The sequence below is a fragment of the Rana temporaria genome, chromosome 5 (genome assembly GCF_905171775.1).
Source record: "Rana temporaria chromosome 5, aRanTem1.1, whole genome shotgun sequence".
NCBI lineage: Eukaryota > Metazoa > Chordata > Amphibia > Anura > Ranidae > Rana > Rana temporaria.
This window is the reverse complement of record NC_053493.1, coordinates 186,050,353-186,076,840: the sequence shown is the minus strand read 5'-3', so window position 1 is coordinate 186,076,840 and position 26,488 is coordinate 186,050,353. Positions and strand designations below refer to the sequence as shown.

General features: G+C 46.3%; 1 protein-coding gene across 2 annotated transcripts in view; it reads right to left on the bottom strand.

The window, feature by feature from the left end:
- The window catches only part of LOC120940528 (polypeptide N-acetylgalactosaminyltransferase 12-like), a 276,779-nt gene that overhangs the window by 115,748 nt on the left and 134,543 nt on the right, over window positions 1-26,488 (bottom strand). For both annotated transcript variants that reach the window (XM_040353447.1, XM_040353446.1), the window contains exon 4: window positions 14,724-14,909. In XM_040353447.1, the coding sequence (XP_040209381.1) occupies window positions 14,724-14,909 (186 nt within the window). The remainder of the gene's footprint in view (window positions 1-14,723; window positions 14,910-26,488) is intronic.

Sequence of the window (26,488 nt, the reverse complement as noted above, 5' to 3'; positions counted from 1 at the left end):
AAGCGGGGGATAATACGAGACAGGTCATTGATTTAATAGATGTGGCAAACAGACGACCTGGAGACATTAGTTCTTGGGCTGGACAAAGAAAAGGCTTTTGATCACCTTGGCTGGTCTTTCCCGTTTGCCACTTTGAGACACATGATTTCGGGCCCCTTTCTGCGGGCTATCCAACACTTATATACTAACCCCACATCCCATGTCAAAACTCCTTTCACTCTGTCTCCCACTTTCCCGATAGCAAATGGGACCCGCCAGGGGTGTCCACCCTCACCTCTACTGTATGCACTGTGCGTTGAACCCCTGGCGGTATCCATTTGTAGAAACCCAGACATCCGAGAAAAGGAGTTTAAACTGGCACTGTTCGCAGATGATGTCATACTCACCCTTACCCAACCTAGGATCTCACTGCCCAACTTGCATGCAGAACTAGACATCTATAAATCCCTCTCAGGTTACAAAATAAATGCGACCAAATCGGAGGCACTTCCGATTAACATCCCGGCTGCAGAAGTACAGCACATGCAGCAGTGCTTCCCATATCACTGGAGGACCTCAGCCCTGAAATACTTGGGAGTTCAGATCACCCCGTACTTTGCCTCTTTATATAAAGCTAATTCCCCCCCCCCCCTGTTCCGCTCCATAAGGGATCTCCTGCAGAAATGGAAGGTCCACCACACATCCCTCTTGGGAAGAGTGGCCTCAGTGAAGATGACAATTCTTCCCAAACTCCTGTATCTATTCCATAAATCAAAAAAATCTGGCTCGTACCCACACATCCAAATAGCTTAGTCTGTAATGCGAATGTGGAGGTAGACCCGGAGAGGCTCCTGGGATCTATGGCGTTACCTAGATCGCTTTGGCACAAACTCTCCCCTGCTCATGGGCTCAGCTCAGAAAAGTCGCTGCTGACCTCTTTCCTCTATAACCCCAGGATGCCTGCTGGTCACACTAGCCAGATATCTTCACCCTGGGCAACACAAAACCTATTCCACTTTGGCCACTTGGTGGACCCTAGATCACGCAAATTACTGTCGTTTACTGAACTTCAGGGAAAACATGACTAACCTCGCCAGGTGTTTTATGGCTATTTGCAAATACGTCATTATGCCCAATCCTTTGCCCCAAATCTCCAATTCTCATCGCCATCCCCCTTCGAGAGCATAATAATGGAGGGATCTGTACGTCGAGGCTTGATCTCTGACATTTACCGGCTGCTCAATTCCTACTCCATTTCAAGCTAGGGCAAGCATGCCTACATGCTTCGCTGGGAAAAAAGAGCTAGGAGAAAAAATCCTGGAGGTGACGTGGCAGACGATCTCGTCTCAGGCAGCAAAAAGTTCCTTCTGCACGCTCTACAAAGAGAATGCGTATAAAAGTCTCTTCTTTTGGTACCTGACACTGGATGTGCTCCACGCTATCTACCCCTCCTGCTTGGATAGGAGTTGGTGCTGCCGAGGAGACAAAGGTTCCCTCTACCACATTTACTGGAGCTGCCCCAAGATTGTGCCTTTTTGGATGGAGACACAGATTCTGTCCCCATGACTCAAACTATTCCTCCTAGGTGTTTCACCCCTGCAAATTACCAAACCATCCAAAAGATTGCTTAGACACATTCTTACAGCTGCACAATGCCTGGTCGCCCTACACTGTATACGGCACTCCCCACCCTCCCAAGAAGACCTGTACTCTAGGCTAAAAGATGTAGAACTAATGGAAAAAATTACAGCCAGATAACAGGATAGGCTGAAAATGCGTGATAAGGTCTGGGAGGAGTGGCACCGAAGGAAAGATCTGCCTTGAGTCGATGGTTGAGCCCCCACCTCGGTTCTCCACCCCCCTTTTTTTGTTCCACTCTCTCAGCTCTCCTTTTCCTTTTTTTCTAATTTCTCTTCCTATCTTTTTCTTTCTGTCCTTTTCCAGCCCTGTAGTGGTGTATGGCAGATCCTACTTAAAGTTTGACAGTTTACGTAATGTGTCTGCTGTGTTTTTTATGCATTGGCTATATTGCTGCTCTAGCGATACATGTACACTAATGTGCTCAGTTTATATTCATTTACTTGTTGCTATGACCAATAAAAATAGTTATTTGAAAGAAAAAAAAAACTCCAATAGCACAAACACCAACTATAATGAAATGGGAACAAGAACTAGGTAGATCACATTCAGAGCAAGAATGGAATCAAGCAAATATAACCTAGGTGCTTCTCATTGTGTGTCTCACTGGGAAAATGTTTATAATTATTTATAGGTGGTACCTGATGCCAGTCCGATTATCTAAAATTTATAAAACACTACTCCCCAGATTTCTGGTGTAACTGCGGGCAAGCTGGGAACCTATTACTTACTTTGGTTTTGTAGATCTATTACTTATTTGGTATATTATACTTTGGTATTGTAGATCAGTAACCAGCTTTTGGAAATCTGTTTTCAAATGGATCTCGTCAATTACAGGGATCATTACCCGCCCCTCAGCGGCAATGGCATCATTAGGTCCATCTATGAACAATTTTTCAAACAACTATAGAACAGTAGTTATACATTTATTAATAGCTGCCAGACTGACCATACTGTGTCAATGGAAAAAAGATGTGGCTCCTACTCTCGCAGAAGTTGGCTCTAGGGTACTTATATTGTACTTGCAAACACTTGTATGCCATTATTCATGGTAATAGAGACACCTTCAAACACAAGTGGAAAGTTTGATTAACCACTTCCCGCCCAAGGATGTCATATGACGTCCTGGACTTTCAGTGGGGATATCTGAAAGATGCCTGCAGCTACAGGCATCATTCAGATGTCCATCTCTTCAGCTGGCGATCCTGTGCACCATAAGAATGATCATAGCGGCAGTTCCGCCGCTTGATTGTTCTTATAGGCGGCGGGAGGGGACGTCCCCCCCCCCCTCCCGCCGCCATCCAGTGCTTCTCCGGGCTCTCCCTTGCTATCGGAGACCCGGAGAAACGATCTGCCGGCGCCGGATGGGAGGCATAGAGATGACCAGTCATCTCTATGATCGTCGGAGGCCCGGGCGCGATGTTATGACGTCACACCCGGGTACCGGAATGTAAACACACCTGCAATCTCGGCTGAAAGCATTAGATCTGTGAATTTTTTTTCACGATCTAATGCTTTCCAGCCTGGAGGAGAGATGTTGGGTCTCGTTGACCCCGCATCTCTCCATAAAGAGTACCTGTTATTAACCATTCCTGTTACAAGGGATGTTTACAAGTGTTTACCTATTACAAGTGATCAAAAAAATTTTTTTAAATAAAAGTGTAAAAATAAAATAAATTGAGTAAAAAAAAAAAAAAAAAAAAAATTATATTTTAAACGCCCCTATCCCCAGTAGCTCGCGCCCAGAAGCGAACACACACGTACGTTCCGCCCACATATGTAAACGCCGTTCAAACTACACATAGTTACATAGTTAGTCAGGTTGAAAAAAGACAAAAGTCCATCCAGTTCAACCACAAAAAAATAAACAAACAAACAAAATAAAAAACACAGTACAATCCCATACACCCAACTCCATACCCACAGTTGATCCAGAGGAAGGCAAAAAACCCCAGCAGAGCATGATCCAATTTGCTACAGCAGGGGAAAAATATCCTTCCTGATCCCCTGAGAGGCAATCGGACTTACCCTGGATTAACTTTACCTACAAATCTTAGTACTCAGTTATATTATGTACATTTAGGAAAAAAATCCAGGCCTTTCTTAAAGCAATCTACTGAGCTGGCCAGAACCACGTCTGGAGGGAGTCCGTTCCACATTTTCACAGCTCTTACTGTGAAAAAACCTTTCCATATTTGGAGGTGAAATCTCTTTTCCTCTAGACGTAAAAAGTGCCAAGTTCATTATATGGACCTCTTATATATTTGTACACGTTGATCATATCCCCCCTTATTCTCCTCTTCTCAAGAATGAATAAATTCGGTTCCTCTAATCTTTCCTCATAGCTGAGCTCCACCATGCCTCTTATCAGTTTGGTTGCCCTTCTCTGCACTTTCTCCAGTTCTCCGATATCCTTTTTGAGAACTGGTGCCCAAAACTGAACTGCATATTCCAGATGAGGTCTTACTAATGATTTGTACAGTGGCAAAATTATATCTCTGTCTCTGGAGTCCATACCTCTCTTAATACAAGAAAGGACTTTGCTCGCTTTGGAAACCGCAGCTTGGCATTGCATGCCATTATTGAGCTTATGATCAACTAAAACCCCCAGATCCTTCTCCATTACAGATCCCCCAGTTGTACTCCCCCTAGCATGTATGATGCATGCATATTCTTAGTCCCCAAGTGCATAACTTTACATTTATCAACATTAAACCTCCTCTGCCAATTAGTCGCCCAATTAGACAGAGCATTGAGGTCGGCTTGTAAATTGGAGACATCCTGCAAGGACGTTATTCCACTGCATAGCTTGGTGTCATCTGCAAAGACAGAAATTTTACTTTTGATCTCAGACCCAATATCATTTATAAATATATTGAAAAGTAAGGGTCCCAACACTGAACCTTGGGGTACACCACTGATAACCTTGGACCATTCAGAGTAAGAATCATTAACCATTACTCTCTGAATTCTGTCTTTTAGCCAGTTTTCTATCCATTTACAAAACGGATATATCCAATCCTGTAGACCTTACCTTACACATGAGCCGTGTGTGCGGAACTGTATCGAACGCTTTTGCAAAATCCAAGTATACCATGTCCACAGCCACGCCTCTGTCCAGCGTTTTACTTACCGTATTTATCGGCGTATACCGCGCACTTTTTTGCCCTGAAAATCAGTATATCCAGCAATGTCCCCAGTATATCCTCCAGCAATGTCCCCAGTATATCCTCCAGCAATGTCCCCAGTATATCCTCCAGCAATGTCCCCAGTATATCCTCCAGCAATGTCCCCAGTATATCCTCCAGCAATGTCCCCAGTATATCCTCCAGCAATGTCCCCAGTATATCCTCCAGCAATGTCCCCAGTATATCCTCCAGCAATGTCCCCAGTATATCCTCCAGCAATGTCCCCCGTATATCCTCCAGCAATGTCCCCCGTATATCCTCCAGCAATGTCCCCAGTATATCCTCCAGCAATGTCCCCAGTATATCCTCCAGCAATGTCCCCAGTATATCCTCCAGCAATGTCCCCAGTATATCCTCCAGCAATGTCCCCCGTATATCCTCCAGCAATGTCCCCCGTATATCCTCCAGCAATGTCCCCAGTATATCCTCCAGCAATGTCCCCCGTACCTGTTATGATGCCGCCGCTGCCACGTTAATCACCGCGGCGCGTGGAACATTTCAGACAGCTTTCTTTTCAACAGCCGTTTTTCCTGCCGCGCTGTGTATAGAGACACTCCCCCTTGCTCGCGATTGAACAGATCCGTCCAAGGGGGAGTGTCTATGCACGGCGGGGAAAACAGCTATTCAAACGAAAGCTGTCTGTAATGTTCCCCGCGGCGCGGTGGTGGCGGCGGTGATGGCAGCGGGGGGGGGGGGGGGGGCGGTGGAGTACTCCCGCTAATACTCGGCATCGGTCCCGATACCGATACTGGTATCGGTATCGGGACAACCCTACTTTAGGTGTAAGTGTCTACTAGTAACATGGTAGATAGCTGCTGCTAATTTACTTCTTATAATGTACCACCTATTTACAAAACATAATTCTTTTGGAATTATCAATCAAAGCAGACTCCTAGATACAATGCGACTATGTAATTTTATGACCTTGGTTTTGTGTAACTTGCGTATCTTGGAGGATAGTGACAATACCAAAGATTGATGTTCTCTTTTCTTCCATGCGGAGATGGATACAGAGGCGTATCTAGTGAAAATGGAGCCTATGGCAAGCACTGAAACTGCGCCCCTGTCAAAACATTTTAAGTGTACAGGGCTGTGTTTTCACTGCATGATATGCACACAGATTTTCAGTACATCCACAGGCAGGCAGACCAATTCAAATCAATTGGGACGCAGCAGCTGCATGAACACAGCCCCTGCCCTCACCTTGATATCCATTTGGGTGCAGGAACATGCCCCCGAGCACAGACAGTGTGCATTCAAGGACATGCACCCGCACCCAAATGGATGTCAAATTGGGAACAATACCCCCCCTTACTCCATCCAACAACTCTAGATCTACTTGAAGTATGAAGGAGACCTGCCCCGGCCCCAGGAAAGGTGCCCTCCATGACAGGTACTTAAGCAGGGTATGGAGAGCTCAAAGAGCATAGTGCCAGTCTCCAGGTCCCGGATCTTGACGCAAAGTCAATCCTGAACACATTCTCCTCAGGTCTGCACAGATAATCTGATGACAGAACACAAGCAACAATAATGACACACAGCTCCTAGCACAGGCCAGTGACAGGTCTCTTGACAGTAACTCACTCTCTGTGACCCAGCTCAGGGCTAGGACATGCTCTGGTCTGAGCTCCTTCAGGCCTAACAACTCCTGTTTGGTGACCGCAGCCACTCCCAGGAGCTCACCATTTCTGCCCTCTCTCCCATGCACTCGCGTTTATCCCAGTCAAAATGAACTGCCATCGGCATGGTCGCAACAAGTTGATGGAATCACTCCCATCACTAGTGATCAAGATTCTGTAGTATTCAGAGAGAAAGCAATTTCATAGAGGGAGGAGGAAGGTTCTCTGCCACTGAAGCTTTGTCACTAGCAACAGAGTCTCCCATCTGACATCAGCCTGAGAGGAAAAATTATACTGTGAATATTGTGACAAAACAGGAATGTATTCATACAGACTTTTATGGAGACTGGGAGGTAGAATGCAAGCTCTACTCCTCTGCTCTGACCCTATCACTGCCTACCTGACTCTCTATCCTCCTCAGTTAAGGACCTCCAGGATCCTGCCATCTTCTTCCTCCTGTAGGAATCGGAGTTCCAGCCGGTCTATGCCTGGGTCAGTCGTATCTGTGGGGGGATCTTTCTCCGCACACACATAACTTTGATGCTCACCATGCACAGATCAGCCTCAGCCTTGGAGGGGGAGTCATAAGCAGGCACGTCTACAGGGATGCTGGGATTCCAAGCTCCAAATAAGCTAGGCAGTGTTGTCACTGTGATTTGTCCCATCCTGCTGCTCTGTGTTCTGGTATACCAGACCCCAGCTTTTTTACCGCCCCCCTCATTCCTACGATCTCAGCCTCCCGGCACACACAGGCAGCTCCTACAACTGCACCAGCAGCCAGGACACAACTGCAGTGTCATCAGCCCATTGTTCCACCTGCCCTTCAGGAATATAAATATCCCCTCTGGGTCAATTAGTTGGTCTGCAATGTTCAAGGCTTTGGAGAGCAGGATTGAAATACCCTTAGACTTGGAATCAGAACAAGTGGCATGGCAAGCTATGGGAAAAAGGACTTGCGCTCTATGTCGGTGTGCTTCTGAAAGGACGCTGATGCATTTTTCAGGGACATTTAGTCCTTTAACTTTAAGAGAGTATACTTTAAGAGATATGGGAGCTGAGCGTATTGAAGTATTCGCCATGGTCAAAGTTATAGGGTTAGCAATCTGGGGAATACCTATTAACCCAAGTAGTGTATGATTGGAGTGGGCCGTTGAGAAAGGGGGGAAAAAAGGGGGGGGCAGGGGTGGGGGAGTGGAGGGGTTTGGGAGAAACAAAGAAAATGGGAGGATAGGGCTGGAGCTTATCCTAGAGTGGAGAAGAATGAAAGACGCAAGGTTCACCTAAAACAAGGGGAACTCGCAAATCAACTACCGGAGGTGGGAACAGACCTGCTAACCCACCTAACTGGGAGGGGCTAGGGCAATATGAGGAAAAGGGGGGTGAGCTGGATATTTTCAAAGGGGAGCCTGCCACTCTGAGGTGGGAGAGAAGTCTAACACGGAAATACCAAACAAGGAAAAAAGGTTCCGTCTTGGATCCCCCCCATTGTTTAGTGCTACAATTAAAGGGACAGACTTTAAAGTAGACCAAGCTGTCTGGATTGCAGTGGACGTGTCTCCCCTGGGATGTCGTCAAAAAGGAAGGTATGTGCTAAAGAACCAGGATCTAAAGGCTTGCATCCCAGTAGAAGCACGCCCCCCCCCCCCCCCAGAATAATGTTCACTGAAAAACAACTCTAGAATATGACATTTTGCATACAGAGCTAACCATAAACCTGTGGAACACTGTTAGCTTGATCCACCCATGTGGATGCTTTAATTGGGGAGAAGCAAGCAAAAGGATATGAACCCACTAGTCCTATGGACAATCCCTGAGTTAAGTATAATAATCCACCCACTCAAAACCCCAGTACTCAAAAAGGAGGGGGATAGAAATCCAAAGTAGGTGGCACCGAGGCCTCGATAAACAGAATGCTTAGGTGGGACTGAAATCAGTCCATGAAAGAAGCCTGTGTTCCTCTTTAGAGTACTATGAGGCACTACCGGTCTGAGGAAAATCGGCATTCTCAATCACTGTCAACCTTTCGTTTCCTGCATAACACGCAAGTCAGACATCGGGACCCCAGAACCTGTACGCATGTATAACAGTATTAGTACCAATCTGTCAGGAATACTGGTAGATCAGACTGTGTGACCGCACAGAGGAACCAAACAAGGTGAGTCGTGAAATAAAAGGTGTTCATTTACAAATGTGTGAACCACCAGTGCACAATAAAACGACAAACAGTATGTACAAATAAAGGGGAATACCGTATTCATAAACGAGCCAAGCCGAGGTCATACACATGGGAGGTCAGTAGATGGGCAAGGATGGGGACAGGAATCAGGACACAGGGAGGACAAGTCCAGGCAGGGATCAAGGATCGGGATCAGGATCAGGTCCAGGGATCAGGTCCAGAAATCAGGGTCAAATACAAGCTCAAGATCAGGGTAAGTAGACCGATACCAGGGCGAGGACTGATTGCACACGCCGGGTATATATAAGCCTGTTAATTACGTTCAGGTTACACCTGAACGCAGGAAGGGCTGTATGCACCACACTGCCAAGAATCCCCCGCCAGTACTGCAGCCCAAGGATAACATAGCACCACCAGGGAAGAACTTCCCCGACAGTCCAAGACTGTCGGGAGATACCTGGTGGTGGGCCACAGTACTGCACGCCAAATACCAGGCAGTAACACCAGCAGGGGGAACCTTCCCTGACAGTACCTCCCCCAAAGGAGCGGCCTCCGGACGCTCCAATTAGATGTTGCTGGGGGAAGTCCGTGGTGTCAAGCTGGGCAGCAGATAAAGTCACATCAGGTTGGGCCGGATGAAAGTCCATGACTTTTAACAGGGCAAAGTGCAGCTCAAGCTGGGCAGCGGGTACAGAAATCTTAGGTTGGGCAAAAAGTACATCAAGCTGGGCAGCAGACTCCGGGTCGTCGAGCTGGGCAGCAAGCTCCGGGTCGTCGAGCTGGGCAGCAAGCTCCGGGTCGTCGAGCTGGGCAGCAAGCTCCGGGTCGTCGAGCTGGGCAGCAGGCTCCGGGTCGTCGAGCTGGGCAGCAGGCTCCGGGTCGTCGAGCTGGGCAGCAAGCTCCGGGTCGTCGAGCTGGGCAGCAGGCTCCGGGTCGTCGAGCTGGGCAGCAGGCTCCGGGTCGTCGAGCTGGGCAGCAGGCTCCGGGTCGTCGAGCTGGGCAGCAAACTCTGGGTCGTCGAGCTGGGCAGCAAACTCCGGGTCGTCGAGCTGGGCAGCAAACTCCGGGTCGTCGAGCTGGGCAGCAAACTCCGGGTCGTCGAGCTGGGCAGAGGGCAGGGACACCTCAGACTGGGCAGCGGACAGGAACTTCACAGGCAGGGCGGATGGCACTGAAACAGGCAGGGCAGATGGCACTGGCACTGAAACAGGCAGGGCAGATGGCACTGGCACAGCAACTTCAGGCTGGCAAACTGGCATAGCAACTTCAGGCTGGCAAACTGGCACAGCAACTTCAGGCTGGCAAACTGGCACAGCAACTTCAGGCTGGCAAACTGGCATAGCAACTTCAGGCTGGCAAACTGGCACAGCAACTTCAGGCTGGCAAACTGGCACAGCAACTTCAGGCTGGCAAACTGGCACAGCAACTTCAGGCTGGCATACAGGATCAGGCTGGCAAACTGGCCGCATAGCAGGTAGAGGTTTGGCAGAATCAGGTTCAGCTGGCATGCAAGCAGACTGGAGCAGGTTGGTTGGTGTGGAGACAGGTTGGGTTACTGGCAGGATCATCTTGGTTGGGAAAAACTTTCGTTTTTTCTTGGGCTTAGCCACAGAAGCTCTGTAGGTAAGGGGTGCAGCGGACTGGAAAGGAGGATTGGGATATGGCAGAGTAGAGGGAACAGTAGCTGGAGGAAGTTTTTGTGGGTTAGTAGGCGGCTGAGAAGAGACACGTGAGTTGTATGCAGGATAGGTACAGGGAGCAGAGACTGGATATTGGTATCTGGTGGGAAGCAGTGTATACTGAGCTTCGACTGGGGTTGCCATTGGTGATGGACAGATGGATCTTTGGGAAGGTGAGTGGTTAATGGCAGGGCTGGAAACAGGTGGATTAAAGGCAGGATAGGTACAATTAGTAGAAACTGGGTAGTAATATTTGGTAGGATGCAGAATTTTCTGGGCTGGGGTTGCCATAGGTGATGGACAGATGGATCCTTGGGAAGGCAGGTGGTTAATGGCAGGGCTGGAATGTAGTGGTTTGGCAGAAATCAGGAGATCTGACCATGCCTGCAGCACAGGCTGAACAAAAGCAGGTTCACACACACCTTGACTAATCAGAGCCTGCACTGAACAAATGCATTCAGACAACTTTTGCTGGGGACAAGAGGAATAATGCTCATCAAAAGACGTCGGATCATCCTCTAATAACCATATCAAGGATTCAACTTGGTCATGACTGAAGGGGGGAAAGAAATCGTCACTGCCATCAGGAATAAATGACAGGGCTGGCTTTACACACAACCGGATTAATGCCTGAACATCATTGAATGTTATGCAACCCTGATCCACCCAGGAATGAGCTGATCGGATAGTTTCCATCAGCTGGTCACTAGTCCACCCCTCCAGAACCTGGCGACAATATTCCTCATCCTCCTCTGCCAGCAGAGAAAAGTAAATGATTTCATTGAAATCCATTTTCAAAAAACGCACAACACCAGTATGGTTCCTCAAAGCAATCACGTCTGATCAAGGGATGGCCCTGGTATACTGTCAGGAATGCTGGTAGATCAGACTGTGTGACCGCACATAGGAACCAAACAAGGCAAGTAGTGAAATAAAAGGTGTTTATTTACAAATGTGTGAACCACCAGTGCACAATAAAACGACAAACAGTATGTACAAATAAAGGGGAATACCGTATTCATAAACGAGCCAAGCCGAGGTCATACACATGGGAGGTCAGTAGATGGGTAAGGATGGGGACAGGAATCAGGACACAGGAAGGACAAGTCTAGGCAGGGATCAAGGATCGGGATCAGGATCAGGTCCAGGGATCAGGTCCAGAAATCAGGGTCAAATACAAGCTCAAGATCAGGGTAAGTAGACCGATACCAGGGCGAGGACTGATTGCACACGCCGGGTATATATAAGCCTGTTAATTACGTTCAGGTTACACCTGAACACAGGAAGGGCTGTATGCACCACACTGCCAAGAATCCCCCGCTGGTGGACGCCAGTACTGCAGCCCAAGGATAACATAGCACCACCAGGGAAGAACTCCCCCGACAGTCCAAGACTGTCGGGAGACACCTGGTGGTGGGCCACAGTAATGCACGCCAAATACCAGGCAGTAACACCAGCAGGGGGAACCTTTCCTGACACAATCCCAGTTTTGTATACGTTAAGTATGAACGTTACCACAAGTTTGAAGCATGGAAAAATAAAAGCATATTGAGAAAACATATTCCCCCGATAACCTTAGTTCATGCTGGCGATTGTTCCCAGGTGTAGTTCGGTAATGAGTTGCACCGAGGTGTTGCTGGATACTTAAATAAGGCACAAGATATTTTAACACACTCGTTTGAGCCTGTGTGTGCATAACGATGAGCAAATCATCACATGTTCTGAGACTTAGAGACCGTGGAGTGATGATAGTTCAAGTACTTCTTGGGAACATAAGGGTCTTAAAAGGAAGTGCCTTTAGGGAGCAGAGTAGATAGGCCTACAACAGTTGGAGAGATAGCAACACAGTCAAACGTGTGGACAGCAATGGCAAGCTTGTATTTCACCAACCGGGAAGGATATATATTGGTAGTGCAGTAAACACAATACAGCATCTGTAGGGAATGTCAAACCCGTCAAAGAGTTGGCTTAAAACCCAGAAAGAGAGCAACTCACAAAGACAGCTGGTCTGGACTCTGTTTTCTGTCGAATAGATGAGGATGAGGTTCCAGGACCACAGTCTGATAACATCCAGACCTCTCTGGGATTAGTTGGAAGATGATCTGCGGTGCCTCTGCCTGCTGCGAGCCCGGGGTGGTCTCTTGTTGAGTGGGGATTCAGGGTTCTGGCTGCATAAATGACCTGTACCACTCTGTAACAGCTACCAGCAGGATGCCCAAAGTATTACAGAAAGCTGGCAGCTCCATTGGCGTGCGCAAGAAGTCTGTTCGATTCCCTACTGTCGCTGTCAAGCAGAAGGGGAACTTCCAACAATACAGAATAGGTCTTTCCCTTAAGACGGTGAGAAGGATGCAGAGTTCTCTTCTTTGCTGGAGTGTGATGGCAGATAAATCTTGAAATATTTGTATGGGGCGCCATCATATTGTAGCTGATTGCGTGTTTGATGTAATATGTCCTCCTTATGGTAGAATCTGATAAGGGACTGGCAAGTGTGAAAGGACACCTGGAGGATTGTTTTTTTATTACAACACTGAGACCCAATTAAGTATTTATTGTTAGCAGACCCTTGCACCAATCACTTACTTTCAGGAAGTTTGCCGGTGTTGTGATGAGAAATGACCCTTGCTGAATAATGCCACCCTGTACTGTGCAGGCATGATAAGCTGTATGCGGCGCCTGCGCACAGCAGACGACTTAGTGCCACATGCTCCCGATGCTCGTGCAACTCTGCAAGGGGTGGATATATTATTGATTGAAGCGTGTAAGGGGCGGACGTCTACAGAAGAGGCCGTATTTTATAATGATGGGCAGGGTGGATTTCTCAATAAACTACACGTGTTTGCGGGCTGGGGTTACAAAACTGAAAGATACTGTGCCAAATTCCTTGAGTTAGGTAGCTAAATAGGTACTGCAAACCTGCCCTTCAGTTGTAAAAACACGCCCCGCATACACGTGTAGTTTGACAAATCCACCCTGCCCATCGTTATAAAATATGGCCTGTAGGCATCCACCCGTCACACGCTTCAAGCAATAATATATCCGCCCCTTGCAGAGTGCATGAGCATCAGGAGCGTGCGGGAGCACGTGGCACAAAGTCGTCTGCTGTGCGCAGGCACCATGTACAGCTGATCATGTTCGGAGACTTTCGGCAGCTCTGTAGTGCGCAAGCACTGCGCCTGCACAGTACAGGGCGGGAATTATTTGACGGGGGTCATTTCTCGTCACAATACCGGTATGGCTTTTTTCAATATCTACAGAACTAAAGCATTAACCTCCCTGGCGGTATGATTCTTTCAGAAAAAAGGTGCTGAAAGCGGTACCATTATTTGCAAGGAAATTTGGCGTTTTATACTGTAGGCCTGTAATTCTTAGGAATAACTCACTTAAATCTGACCAAACAAGAGTCTAATAGGCATCCCGGGTATGACATTTTTTTAAAAAAAAAATGATAAATTATAATATAATAAATAATTATATCAAATAATAATATAATTCTAATAAAAATTATTCAATAATGTAATCAACTCAAAATCACTGAAATTTGCTCAGTTGCAGAATTGTCGCTGTCATTTTTTTTTTTTTTTATGACGAATTTCCCCACAAATCGCTATTGCACAATTCTGCAAGTGATTATAATTTATTATCGCTGTTTTCTAGCTGATCTAAAACCATTTTTGACATAAAGGGACACTTTTGGTTGCTATGGACAATCTACAGTTTGCAGGGAGAAAGAACAGTTTTTATTTTATAAAAGAACATGTAGGGCACTGGACAGACCACTAGGGACACGGGGGGTGTGTATTTTTTTACATACAGTACTCTATAAGATTACAGTATACTGTATGTATAGTGTTTGTTTACTTTTTTGAATTTGGCGCCGATCTCCGCTCCCGTGCGTCGTAACATCGCAGGGAACGGAGATCAATGGCACAGGAGGACACTGTGTGAATCGAGCGAGGTCCCGCTCGCTCACACAGCGCGGTGGCATCGCTGGATCCAGGAGAAGGTAAGCCAGCGCGCGCTGCAGGCTCTGCACAGCTACCCCGAGCATGACTCGGAGTTACCGATTTTAGCAAAAAAAAAATCAACCCCGAGTCACGTTCGGGAATACCGCCGGGAGAGTTAATTTAAAAGGACAATTGCTTTGTTTCTCTCCACAAAATTAGTTTCAGTTTCTGACAAAATAATATCACTCCACATACGGTTCAAGCATGTCAAACTGTGCTTGTTTATATTATACTTTTATAGTGAATGCACTTTATTTATTATTCAATTGCCTGCTGCCATTGCCAGAGCCCCACATGGTTCTATAAAGTATTGCTTTAGCATTCTTCATACTAGCACTTTAATAGGTCAGTGTAAAAATAGGATATTTTTACATACCACAATATATTAGCATACAGTGTATCAATATTATATTATAACTGTACGGTTTCATACAGACCTGATAACATCAATAGAGGACCGTCTTTGCTTTTGCTCTCTGTCTGGGACCACATGCCAAGTGAAGACAAGTCTCCAGTCGAGTCCTCCAACCTGAGGTATACCAGAATTGCCTAAATACTCAAAAGTGCGCCAGTCTATGACATCTATGACAGGGCATACTACTGCAGTTTCCTCTTCCCGGATCCTGAGGAACAATACAAAATAAACTACAGTCATGTTTATCCCATATTACAAAACACAACAATACAACCTCCATTATACTAACAATCTCTATTTTCATCCGCTTTACTGTGACAGTGTCTAATTAAACAGTCTAATGGGCAGAAGAGTTAGCCCCACTAAAGACATACAGTTACAAAATTATTAAGTTGAAAAAATACATACGTTAATTGAAACCATCCCTAAACTCAAAGTTGCTCTTATTGGGAAATAAATTCCTTCCTGAGCTTTAAAAGCAAAAATCGGGTAGCTCCCTCTATTGCACTATATGATGTTAATTTACGATTATTGATTCAACTAAATTTTCTCCCCATGGATTGTATGATGCATGTATGTTTTTGCCCCCAATGATAGAGTCTTCTATTTATCAGCACTAATAGATTTGCCAATTTATTAGCACCAAACTAATCAGTAAAGTATATCTACAGTAAACTAAAAACAAAAAAAGTAATACATTTCTTCAGATTACCAATTGTTTTCTAAATGTAAAAAATAATAAGGAATTGGGAAAAAAAAAAAACATCTTGGTTTTGGAAAGAATAAGTGAAAAAGAGAATGTATTTCATCCTTTAAAACAATATATACATGGTCTAAAGCAAAAAGCATATGCCAATAGTGATAAAATAGATTACATTGAAAAGGAATGAAAACTGTGGAGAGCATGCCGTTTTGAAAATGACAAAAAGTGGGGCACAAATATCATTACATCCAGATTTTTTTCTGCAGAGGTATAAAAAAAAAAGGCTCAGGAAGTTAAAAAAATCTGCAGAAGTTAAAAGTGTTGATTTTATCCTATAAGGCTGAGAATTGTTGCAAGGGGAAAAACCCATTTTACATATACCAACTGTTGCAACTACATAGATTAGGAAAAAAAAAACTTTCCTTGGGGCCGTGGTCCGACGTTGGCGCAAGGTGGCGGTGAAGGACAGATGTATCAGATTGCCCTATTACCCAGATGCCCAAGGGCAAAAAAAAATCTTCCTACATCACCTGGCAAGTGGGGTCTTCAGAAATTCATTGAAACTTATTGGGACCCACTGCTACGAGCTTGGACCGGCAAAGCTCCAAGATGGTGCCGGTCCACTCCGCCAACTTACCTAGGTAGACACTGCAAGACACTTCAGTTTCTCAATCATCCGAAGCAGAAGAGGGATGAGAGGATGGAGGCTGCTCACCAATACCCAATCTAGTAATCATGGGGCAATGTTCCCCCCACTGCCTCGTAGTACACCCTGTCCTCACTCCCTACCATCTGGCTTCCAATGGGGAACTATGTGACATACTGCACTCCCTTCCCTCCTACCTAGACAACATAGCAAAATGGATTTAGAGCATGCTGCAGAAAGAACTCTCTATGCTGAAGTTGGATATCTCAGACCTGGACTGTCAGATAATGAAAAATCTAGGGATATGGCGAGTTCTAGTCTGAATGACTGTATACAAAAGAACAATAATCAGCGCAGACAAATATGGATAAAAGCACAAGTACATGCAAGCTGAACACTATAGGAAATCACAGAGCCTATAATTAATATGCAAAACAAATGGTTAGTGCAGCGCAAAAAATTTTAGATAAAAGTCCATTCAACATTAAAAGGAACTAGACAAAGGTCCCAAAGGGGAAAGGCAAGGCCAGGAACTAATATATGTTTTGTTACTTGGAAAACAGAGAAAAATTTAAATGCTAAACAAAATTGTTGATCTGAAAAAATAAAACAGAACACCTTTAAGATTCACTGGATTTCCCCAAACGTTCTAGTGAATTAAAAAATTTAAATGGTTAAATGGGATAAGAAAATGCAAGAAAATAAAAAAAGAATTCTGGTGATTATTCCAGGGGAGAGGTTTTTAAATGGCAATACAAAATCCATACCTCAGAACCTGTACCCATTAACATCCCTACCCAATTAACTTCCAATAAACCCCTTCCAGGTACCCCAGTAAATTACTCAATCAATCCACCTCTCAGGGAGCTAATCCCAGGGGTTATGCACATCCCAATAATAGAGGGAATTCTGTGAGAGGAGGAAAGGACAGAGGAAATTATCAACACCCACCTCCCCAAAATCAAGGGTATAGGGAGGTTAATTAGGGTGCCTTGTGCCCATATAGAGGAAGGACCCCTAGTAATGTGTCTAACAGGGGTCACTACCCATATGATGGCCAAAGTAAACATTTTAGAGAAAATTAGTATCAGTATGATAGAGCTCCGATACCCATTCACAATAGATTTACACCCCTTTTATTGATGAAGTACAGCAGGAGGTTGTTTTTTTAGGGAACCCCCAGCCCCAATGGCAAGAACCTTGGGGCCACACTCCAACTGCAAACAAACAGGGAGGCAAAAGAAGAGAAAGAGAGGGAGAAGAGCTGGAAGAAGAAGAAAAAAGTAAAATGTCCCATTAGGTGCAGAAATATACAATATTAGTGGTTCAGAATTATCTGAGGATGAACTGAATGTTCTTGACAAAGGACTGAAGTTTACCCCAGTGCGTAATTTTAGTAAATTCCAAACCTACATCAGCCTGCAGAAGTTTATTAGAACTTTGAATATTAAAAGGTATTTTCTCTCTAAACCTGGTGAAAGATATTTTCAAACAGGCTCTGGGGGCCCCTCTGGAATTCACTCTAATCTGGCTAACAAGTCAGTTTTCAATCCTCCCAAAAATGACCATAGACATATTGAAGTCTTTAAAATATTGGTAACCAGTGATCTGGAAGAAATGAAAATTAAAAAAGTGGGGGACCCTTCTTTTTTTTTAATCCAACAAAGTTTTATTTAGCTTACAGAGGTACAAGGCATACAAAGTCCCCTCAACATTGGGGGGACAGATAAAAGAAAAGCATCAAATGCATACACAAAACTTTTAATCTGGAGTTAAAGCCACCCCGCAACCAAAATAGTACAATCGTCACCCTCCTGTCATTTAGCACAATCCACACCTCACCCAACGTTGATGCCCAATAGCCTATCAGCCACCAGGTCCACCGGGGCCAGACCTGGCACATCCAACCATTTTGCCCACAGCTTCTCGAACTTGTGGGCACTACCCCTATGCTGATATATAATTTTCTCCATTCTCAGCACTGTCCCAAAATTAGCAATCCATTCTGCCAAGGTCGGCTGAGCCTCATCCTTCCAGTGTACCATAATAAGCTTCCTCGCCTGGAACAAACCCCTATGTACCGCCTCCCTGTCAACCTCCTCCCAGACATGCCCTCGGGTCCTGTGGGAGAGACACACCAAATGCTGAATTAACTGTATTCACCACACCCGCCCAGTATGTGTGGAGCTTGGGACACCTCCACAGCATATGGATCAGATCGCCGTGATCTCTCTTACACCTTGTACAGGTAGGGTCGAGCTGTGGATTCATCTTATGAAGCCCACTGTTCACCATCTACAGTAGGTGAACCCGATTTTGTGTCAATCTCGCTCTCTTTCTCGGCGAGATTGAGCACCTACGAGCCCCATCACGGGAGCCAGCGCCGAGCTGGCTTGCCGCGATGGAGACAGCCGTCATAGAAGCGACGGGAGATCCGACTTGGATTCCTGCCAATTCTACACGTGTGCGGCGTTTGTTATGAATCCTGAGGGGGAAGTCCCCGCCGGATTTTAAATAAAAATCCGGCATGGGTTCCCCCCTCAGGAGCATACCGGGCCCTTAGGTCTGTTATGGGTTGTAAGGAGAGCCCCCCTACGCCGAAAAAAACGGCGTAGGGGGTCCCCCTACAATCCATACCAGACCCGTATCCAAAGCACGCTACCCGGCCAGCCAGGAAGGGAGTGGGGATGAGCGAGCGCCCCCCCCCTCCTGAGCCGTACCAGGCTGCATGCCCTCAACATGGGGGGGGGTTGGGTGCTCTGGGGCAGGGGGGCGCACTGCGGCCCCCCCACCTCAGAGCACCCTGTCCCCATGTTGATGAGGACAGGGCCCCTTCCCGACAACCCTGGCCGTTGGTTGTCGGGGTATGCGGGCGGGAGGCTTATCGGAATCTGGGAGCCCCCTTTAATAAGGGGGCCCCCAGATACCGGCCCCCCACCCTAAGTGAATGAGTATGGGGTACATCGTACCCCTACCCATTCACCTGCAAGAAAAGTGGTAAAAACACAAATAAACCACACAGGGTATTAAAATATTTTATTAGTCTGCTCCGGAGGCCTCCCCTGTCTTCTTTATTAGCTCTTTTACCAGGGGAAGCTTCTTCGACGTCTTCGGGTGGGTGGGGGCCGCCGTCTGGTTCTCTTCCACCACCGGGGGGGGGGGTCGCTTTTAAAAAAGCCCCCACCCCCCGGCGGGTTTCCTCCGGCGTCTTCGGCGGGGGGGCTTCTTCTTCCGCTATCCCGACGGGTCTTCTCCGCTATCCGGGGGGTCTTCTCAACTCTCCGGGGGTCTCCTTCTGTCTTCGCCGCTCTCCGCTGTTGACTCGGCGCACCCCGGTTCTTCGTCTCGCTGTCCGGTGCCTTCTTCCGTGCTGTACGTCTTCTTCTCCTTAATTGTGTTCAGCTAGCATGCCGGTGAACTCAAACTTAATGTTTTTTTCACATACATATAATATTATTATTATTATTTTGAACTATTAATATTAATTTACACTATGTAAGGTCTCTTAATTTTTGCGCTGATTGCACCCCTGTATTTTCTAATTTTTGCACTTTTCGCTTTCGCCTTTAGCAGCATTAAAGGAGGTGTTCCAGTGAGGTTTTTTCCAACTCCGCACCCACTACCTGTCCGGATGATATTTCTTCTCTGTTTAAGAAACTAGGCTTTTTGTTTGAGAAAAAGATTAAAGCCTGGTGGGATATCACATAGTCTGAACAATACATTCACGACGGATTTATACCCAGACGTCTTAGGTGGGATGTCCCACCGAGCGATGGTTTAAACGATGAGGAATCCCTACAGGAATGGTATGACTTTTTTAATAAAAAAAGGTCAGGAACTCATGGAATTCCTCTTGAGAAGAAAACAGAGAAAGATGAAATCATTAGAACATCAAATCTCTGATATTAAGATCAAAATGGAGATACATAAAAACCATTCTGATTTTTCTAAATTATCAGGAGAATTGAAAAATAAACTGATAAAATGGGATAACGACATACAAAATAAATATATTTTAAATTTTTAAATTTTAAATATATTTTAAATATATTAGGGACTCTGGTGATTTTGCTCGGAAGGAGGTTTTCAAATGGCAGGCCAATGCTGGACCTGCTGACCAGACTTTGAAGCCTACTCCCAGTGATAGGACGCCTCTGATCCCTAATACCCCTACCAATGTCCCCAGAATCCACATTCCGTATTATGACCATCAACCTAATCGTCCACTTTATCCTTTAAGAGGACGGGGAGGCAAGGGTCGAGGGGGTAGAGGTAACCATTCCTCTCCTTCTCACGTAGTCCAACCCTATGATAATTTCCAATACAATGCGAACTATAGGGGTAAACCTAATTTTCCACCACCATCAAGAGGAGGTTATTCTCATAACAATAGATGGGCGGGAGGATTATAACCACTATGGTAATCATGTACCGATTAATAATCGCTTTGCCCCTCTATCTAATAGAGATGAACCAGAGGTTTTTTTTTTAGGGAACCCTCCCCAATGGTGGGGCCCTCCATCTGTAACCCCCACTGGAAACAGGGTGGGCAATAGAAGAGAAAGAGGGAAACGGGCTGGAAGAAGAACAGTCAAAAAGGACAAAATCCCGCTAGGCACTGGTATTTTTAATATCAGTGGGACCTCTTTGACTGATGACGAATTACGAGTTTTGGACCAAGGTCTGAAATTCGCTCCGGTCAGGAACTTCAATAAGTTTCAGACATATGTAAACATATCGAAGTTTGTTAGGACTCTTAATATCAAGAAGTATTTTCTGTCGAAACCTGCAGAAATATCTTCTTTGATCCCAGTTGGTACCCATTTCAACCTTAGAACCAAAAGTGTGTTCAACCCTTCCAATCTGGACACGAAACATATAGATGTGTTCAAGAATTTGGTCCTAAGCGATTTGGATCATATGAAAGTTAGGAAAGCTAGAGAAAATTTCCGTTTGAAATAACACTGTATGACCGCACAATTACCAGTTAAAGCAGCGCAGTGCCAAATTGTAAAAAGTCCCCTGGTCTTTAAGCTGCCAAATGGCCCGGGGCTGAAGTGGTTAATATATTATTTTACTGACAGGGATTGTTATGCAGTAACTCCCTGTGTTTTTTATGGTAACAATGCCTTTTTTTATTTATTATGCGCTGGTGTCCACATTTAGAGTGGCGAACGTTCCGGTTCTGCCATGTCCTCTATGGTTAACCAGCTGCCTATTTAATCATCCGGGTGACTCACTAGCTCCACCCTCGCTGACAAAGTCCTGCAAGGACGTAACGCCGCATGCAGGGGGAGGAGCTTTTGCACGGACATCACCCGCTGCCATCTCTCGATGCTCGATCCTTGGATCTTGCTTTATACCGGCATTTTTTCTATTTTACGCTCATTTGTATTAGCATTTTATGCCCCTTTTATATCTTAATAAACCTACGGAGTACACTTAGATCGTGTCCCTCACAAGGCGACATAGTACCGCCGTGTAGGCGGAGGCCCTGGAGAGCAAAGGGAGCGTATCCAGGGCCGACTCACAGACAAACTTCAGGCCCTGAACCAACTGTTCAGCCAGGTCTACACAGGTCTCAGAAGCATTCTGCGCCTCCAGCTCCTGTAATAAGACCTTTGCCCGTTCGGTAAGTGTCGGCGACACCAGAGCCCCGGCCAAAACCGGTCTAACTGCCGAACCCACTACTGTGAAAATAGAGCGGGCCACAGCCTCTGCTCTCCTATCTGCAGGGTCCTTAAAGGCGGGAGCCCCTTCCACAGGCAACGTGGTGGCTTTGCTCAGTCTGGACACAGGGGGGTCCACTGACGGTGGAGAGACCCACTTTTTTAAAAAGTCCTCCTCAAAGGGATAACGGGTCGCAAAGTATTTTGGAACATCAAAAACTTTCTGCGGCTTATCCCATTCCTTGTACAACAATTTGTCCAGATATGGAACACAATGAAACACTTTTGCGATGCGGGGTGGCTTGCAGAACCCGAAAGGGACCGGCACATCCGTTGCCTCCGCCAAATCCTCAAGTTTTTGAGTATCCCGCACCGCAGTGATAAGAGCTCCAGCAAATTCCTTATCATGCGCTGACCCTGAAGCAGAGTCATCCTCACTGTCCGCGTGGGCTAAGCCTGCATCATCTGACATGACAGAACCAGAGCCAGACGCAATAGCAGGGCCTGATTCTGTGTCAGACATCCCCAGAAGCAGGAGCAGGGAGGGGGCGCTTTTTACCCCCCTTCTGGCCACTTGTCGCTTTAATCCTGGCGAGAAACGCCTCAAGGACTGCCGTCATCGCCTCTACAGAGGCGGCAAGGGCACTAAGGGTTAACTCAGGCATATACCCAACTTGGATGTGTTTGGTTCTATCACCACGCTTACCGTCGATACTTTTGAGGTCATCACTGCCGGAAATTTCTGCTGTGCTGGAAATCTGCCTTGCCTGTTCGGAGGCACTACAGCCGTGCTGGATACTACCATCATCCCTTTGAGGATAAACGTGTATACAACCTTCTTTAGTACAGAGGTCCACCTGATCTGATAAGCACATTTGGCTTTGGGGTGGAGGATCTTGTCACCTATACATCACCAGAGGATTACACCTACCCGAGGGATCTTGCCTTTCACCCTTCGGACCTTGTCTAGATTCATTTTAATGTTGAATGGATTTTTATCCCAATTTTTTTGCGCTGCACTAACCATTTGTTTTGCATAGTCTGAATGACTAGTCACACTTTCAATCCACCACAGACCAATGCGTTCAGTCTTTCTACAGTACTTGCGCCTGTAGAACTTAGAAAACTGGATTAGGCAGAACAACTTGCGTATCTAAGGCATCTCTGAGGCCACTCAAGGGTCTGACCTGAAAACCACCGTGCAGGCCATTTGCAACACCTACCTAGGAAAATGCCCGACTCTGAGCTCTTCAAGCGATGTCCTCTGCAGCATCCATTTTTACAACGTGAGAAGGGTATTTCTATGTCGTGGCAAAAAGTGTAGCTAGACTTTGATGGGGCCCAGATCTATATTCTACCAGACCTCTCCAAGTACACCCGGAGGATAAGGCCCCGTACACACGACCGGATCTGTCCGCCGATATTTGTCCGACGGACAGTTCCAGCGGACCGATCCGGTCGTGTGTAGGCCCGACCGGACAATTGTCCGGCGGATCGGACAGTTTCCAGCAGACAAAAATTTCTTAGCATGCTAAGCAATCTGTCCGCTCGAAACCTGTCCGTCGGACGTGTTTGGTCGTCTGTACAGACTCACCGGACACGTCCGACCGACCACCATCCCTCGCATGCGTCGTACTGATTCGACGCATGCGTGGAAGCTTTGAACTTCAAGGCCGCCCACGTCGCCGCGTCATCGTGGCGGCGACGGCGCGGCCAAGCCCCGCGTATTGTTTACGCGCGGATTTCTGTCTGATGGTGTGTACAACCATCAGACAGAAATCTGGCAGCGGACGCAGAGGATCTGTCCGCTGAAAACGGTCCGGCGGACCTTTTTCAGCGGACAGATCCGCTGGTGTGTACGCGGCCTAAGAGTTATGTTGCGTTCTTTCAAGGATATAACACACTATGCAGGAGCTACCCATCGCTGAGTCTACCCCTTTCACGTCATCGTCAGGAAGGTTGTTTGGGTGTTTACCTTCCATACACCGACTCAACTCTCTGCCCTCTTTCAATTCCTGGACATAGGTTCCGTACTGGCTGGACTTTCCAAATTACTCTAGATTACCAGCTTCTCAACACCCACGTCCACAGAGGGAACAATGTCCCAAATCCAGATCATATCAGTGAGGTCCTTCCTCCTCCCACCCAATGGCCAGAGACGATTGATGCACGTAGGCCTCCTCTTTGCTCAAGAGTCAACTTCATAGAATTCTTGAATTCACATTAGCCCTGCCTGCTCAGACATACTTTCACGTTTTACAGTCTGATATAGGTACTATGCTGTTTGTGAGACCTAGAATTTCTTAAAGCCTATGACTTTCAACCGGACCACTGCCTGCTCACCAACAGCTGGGTCCCTAAAGTTACGTATGTTAAGTATGTTACCCATGACCTCGTCTTGACACATCTTGGTCTTCAATTTGGATCATGATACTTATTTTGCTCTTGTTTGTCCTATCCTGCTTCCCCACCTCCTTGTCTTAACCCCTTTCCCACCCCACTCTCCCATCTTCCCTCCATTAACTCAACCCTTTTTTTCTCTTTTATTGTGATTGCACCTCCTACTTTGCTTTTGTCAGAACATGTGAGATGGTGGTGGAGGTTTTCCTCTCCCTCCTTTGACAGTTATGTGACAGCACAGCTTTACTCTGTGTTGACACAAGCTTTCCCCTCCCAGCAACATGTGGTTAGGTCAGGGTCAGTGATCTGCACTTGGGCACTGTCCTCCGGCGCTTGATTGAAAATTTGCTGAGTAAAAGGGCCCCTGGAGGGGTGTTCTTGGCCCATACCCCACTGCCTTGGTGGACTGCCGTGAGCATTACCACTTCACACGGCTTCCTGTGACAGCTACTACTGCAATTCGGTTATGTTCTCTGCTTCGGGTATCAGAAAGTATACCGTACTGCATTATTTATGCCTACCTTATAGTTTAGCTACTCCTGAGCCCTTTGGCACCCTCATACTCTTGACTGGCTTGACTTTGTACTCCTCCTTTTCTACACATGCTATAAGTCTGTGTCTATACTGACTGGCAGCTGTTATACCTTATTACACAGTAAAGTACCACTTCTCAAACCACAATACAATCTTAGAATGGGTACCCCCCTCTTTCCCCAGCCCCTTTAGGGCCCCTTCCTACTTACGCTCTCTCCCCCCACTGGGGGGGGGCTAGACAAAGGAATTTCTGGGGATTGCTGTCCTGCATCTGGCCTTTTAATCAAACTGGGTGCAATTTATTTTAGGCTTGGGAACACACTTCATCTGACTTTTATATCTGTGCACCAACTTGAATTATCCCTCTCTGCTGGCTGCCTTCTGGAGATACTCTGACAACCCTACACAGGGGGTGGACCCTTTTTCCAGGCTAAAATTAAAGGCATCAGCATACTCGTTGCCCATACCGTTCCTTGGGGCTTTTATTTCTCAATATATGGATAAACGCAGCCACTTCCTTTTCGTCAAAGGAAAAATTGGGGAGGTTTTGATCGCATTAATCAAATGTATATTTTTCCAGCTTGGATCATCTGACCATTATGTCTTTCACTAGTCAATGCTGAATTTGGAGAGGGCCTGATGGTCCTGGGGGGGGATTTCAACTATGATCCTTTACTTGACGTTTGATGTGCATCACACGTCTTATACCTATCTGAAGAAACCTAAACTTGAACTCCACTTGCACCACGTTGTAGATACCTGGCATTTCTTACACCCATCGGACCATGACTACATTTTTTTTTAGATCTCAAACTTATTTTGGACTCTAAATATTTTCATCTGCCATAAAGATCTGCCTAATTTGTCCTCTACCACTATTGATTCCATGAACTTTTCAGATCATTCACCTGACCATGGCGACTGCTCCACCATGACAATCAGTTCCCATGTGGCGACTTGGCAATGGACCAGGAAACTATGGCTGAGGTTACTAGAGAACTATCAGCCTTTTTCAATGAAAACGGCTTACATCTCCCCTCTTACTTTGTGGGAGACCTACAAATGCGTTGTCAGGTGCCTTTTTATAAAGCACAGTGCCAGCCTAAAGTAGTAACATTCTTTCCAATGACAATCTCTTTATATGCAATTTCAGAATTTGGAATCTCTTTACATAAAAAACTCTGCATCTGTGGTGCAACATTAACTTCTGACACTCTGAGAAAAACTAAATTTGCTTCTACTTGATGACCTCAAACAAAAACTTGGCAATTTTTGCGATCGACCCTTTTCATATATAGGCCTGGGATCTCACATGCTTTCGTGAGTGTGGGCCCTTTATTGTACTCTACAGGCTGTGGTGTGGATTAACAAGACGTGTTCCAATTATTTCAAATTGTTGAACAGCACCAAGCAAGGGTGCCCTTTGTCAACCTTAATTTTTTTGTTAACAACCCAAACAATAACCCCCAAAAAAAAAAAAAACCCATATACAGACTGCAGGGTTCTGGAGTGCACTACAAAGAGTACAGGGTTGAAGGGTGCGCTATGTACAGAGTGTATGGTTAAGGAGTGAGCTACGTACAGAGTGCAGGGTTGATGGGTGGGCTACATATGGAATGCAGGGTTGAGGGATGCACTACGTATGGAATGCGGGGTTGAGGGGTGCACTATGTATGGAATGCTGGGTTGAGGGGTAAACTTTGTATGGAATGCTGGGTTGAGGGGAAAACTTTGCATGGAGTGCAGGGCTGAGGGCTGTGTACATCCAAGTTCTTCCCCCCCCCCCCCCCCCCCAAGTACAAAGCTCTCCCCCCAGATTCCAGTTCAGAGCTCAC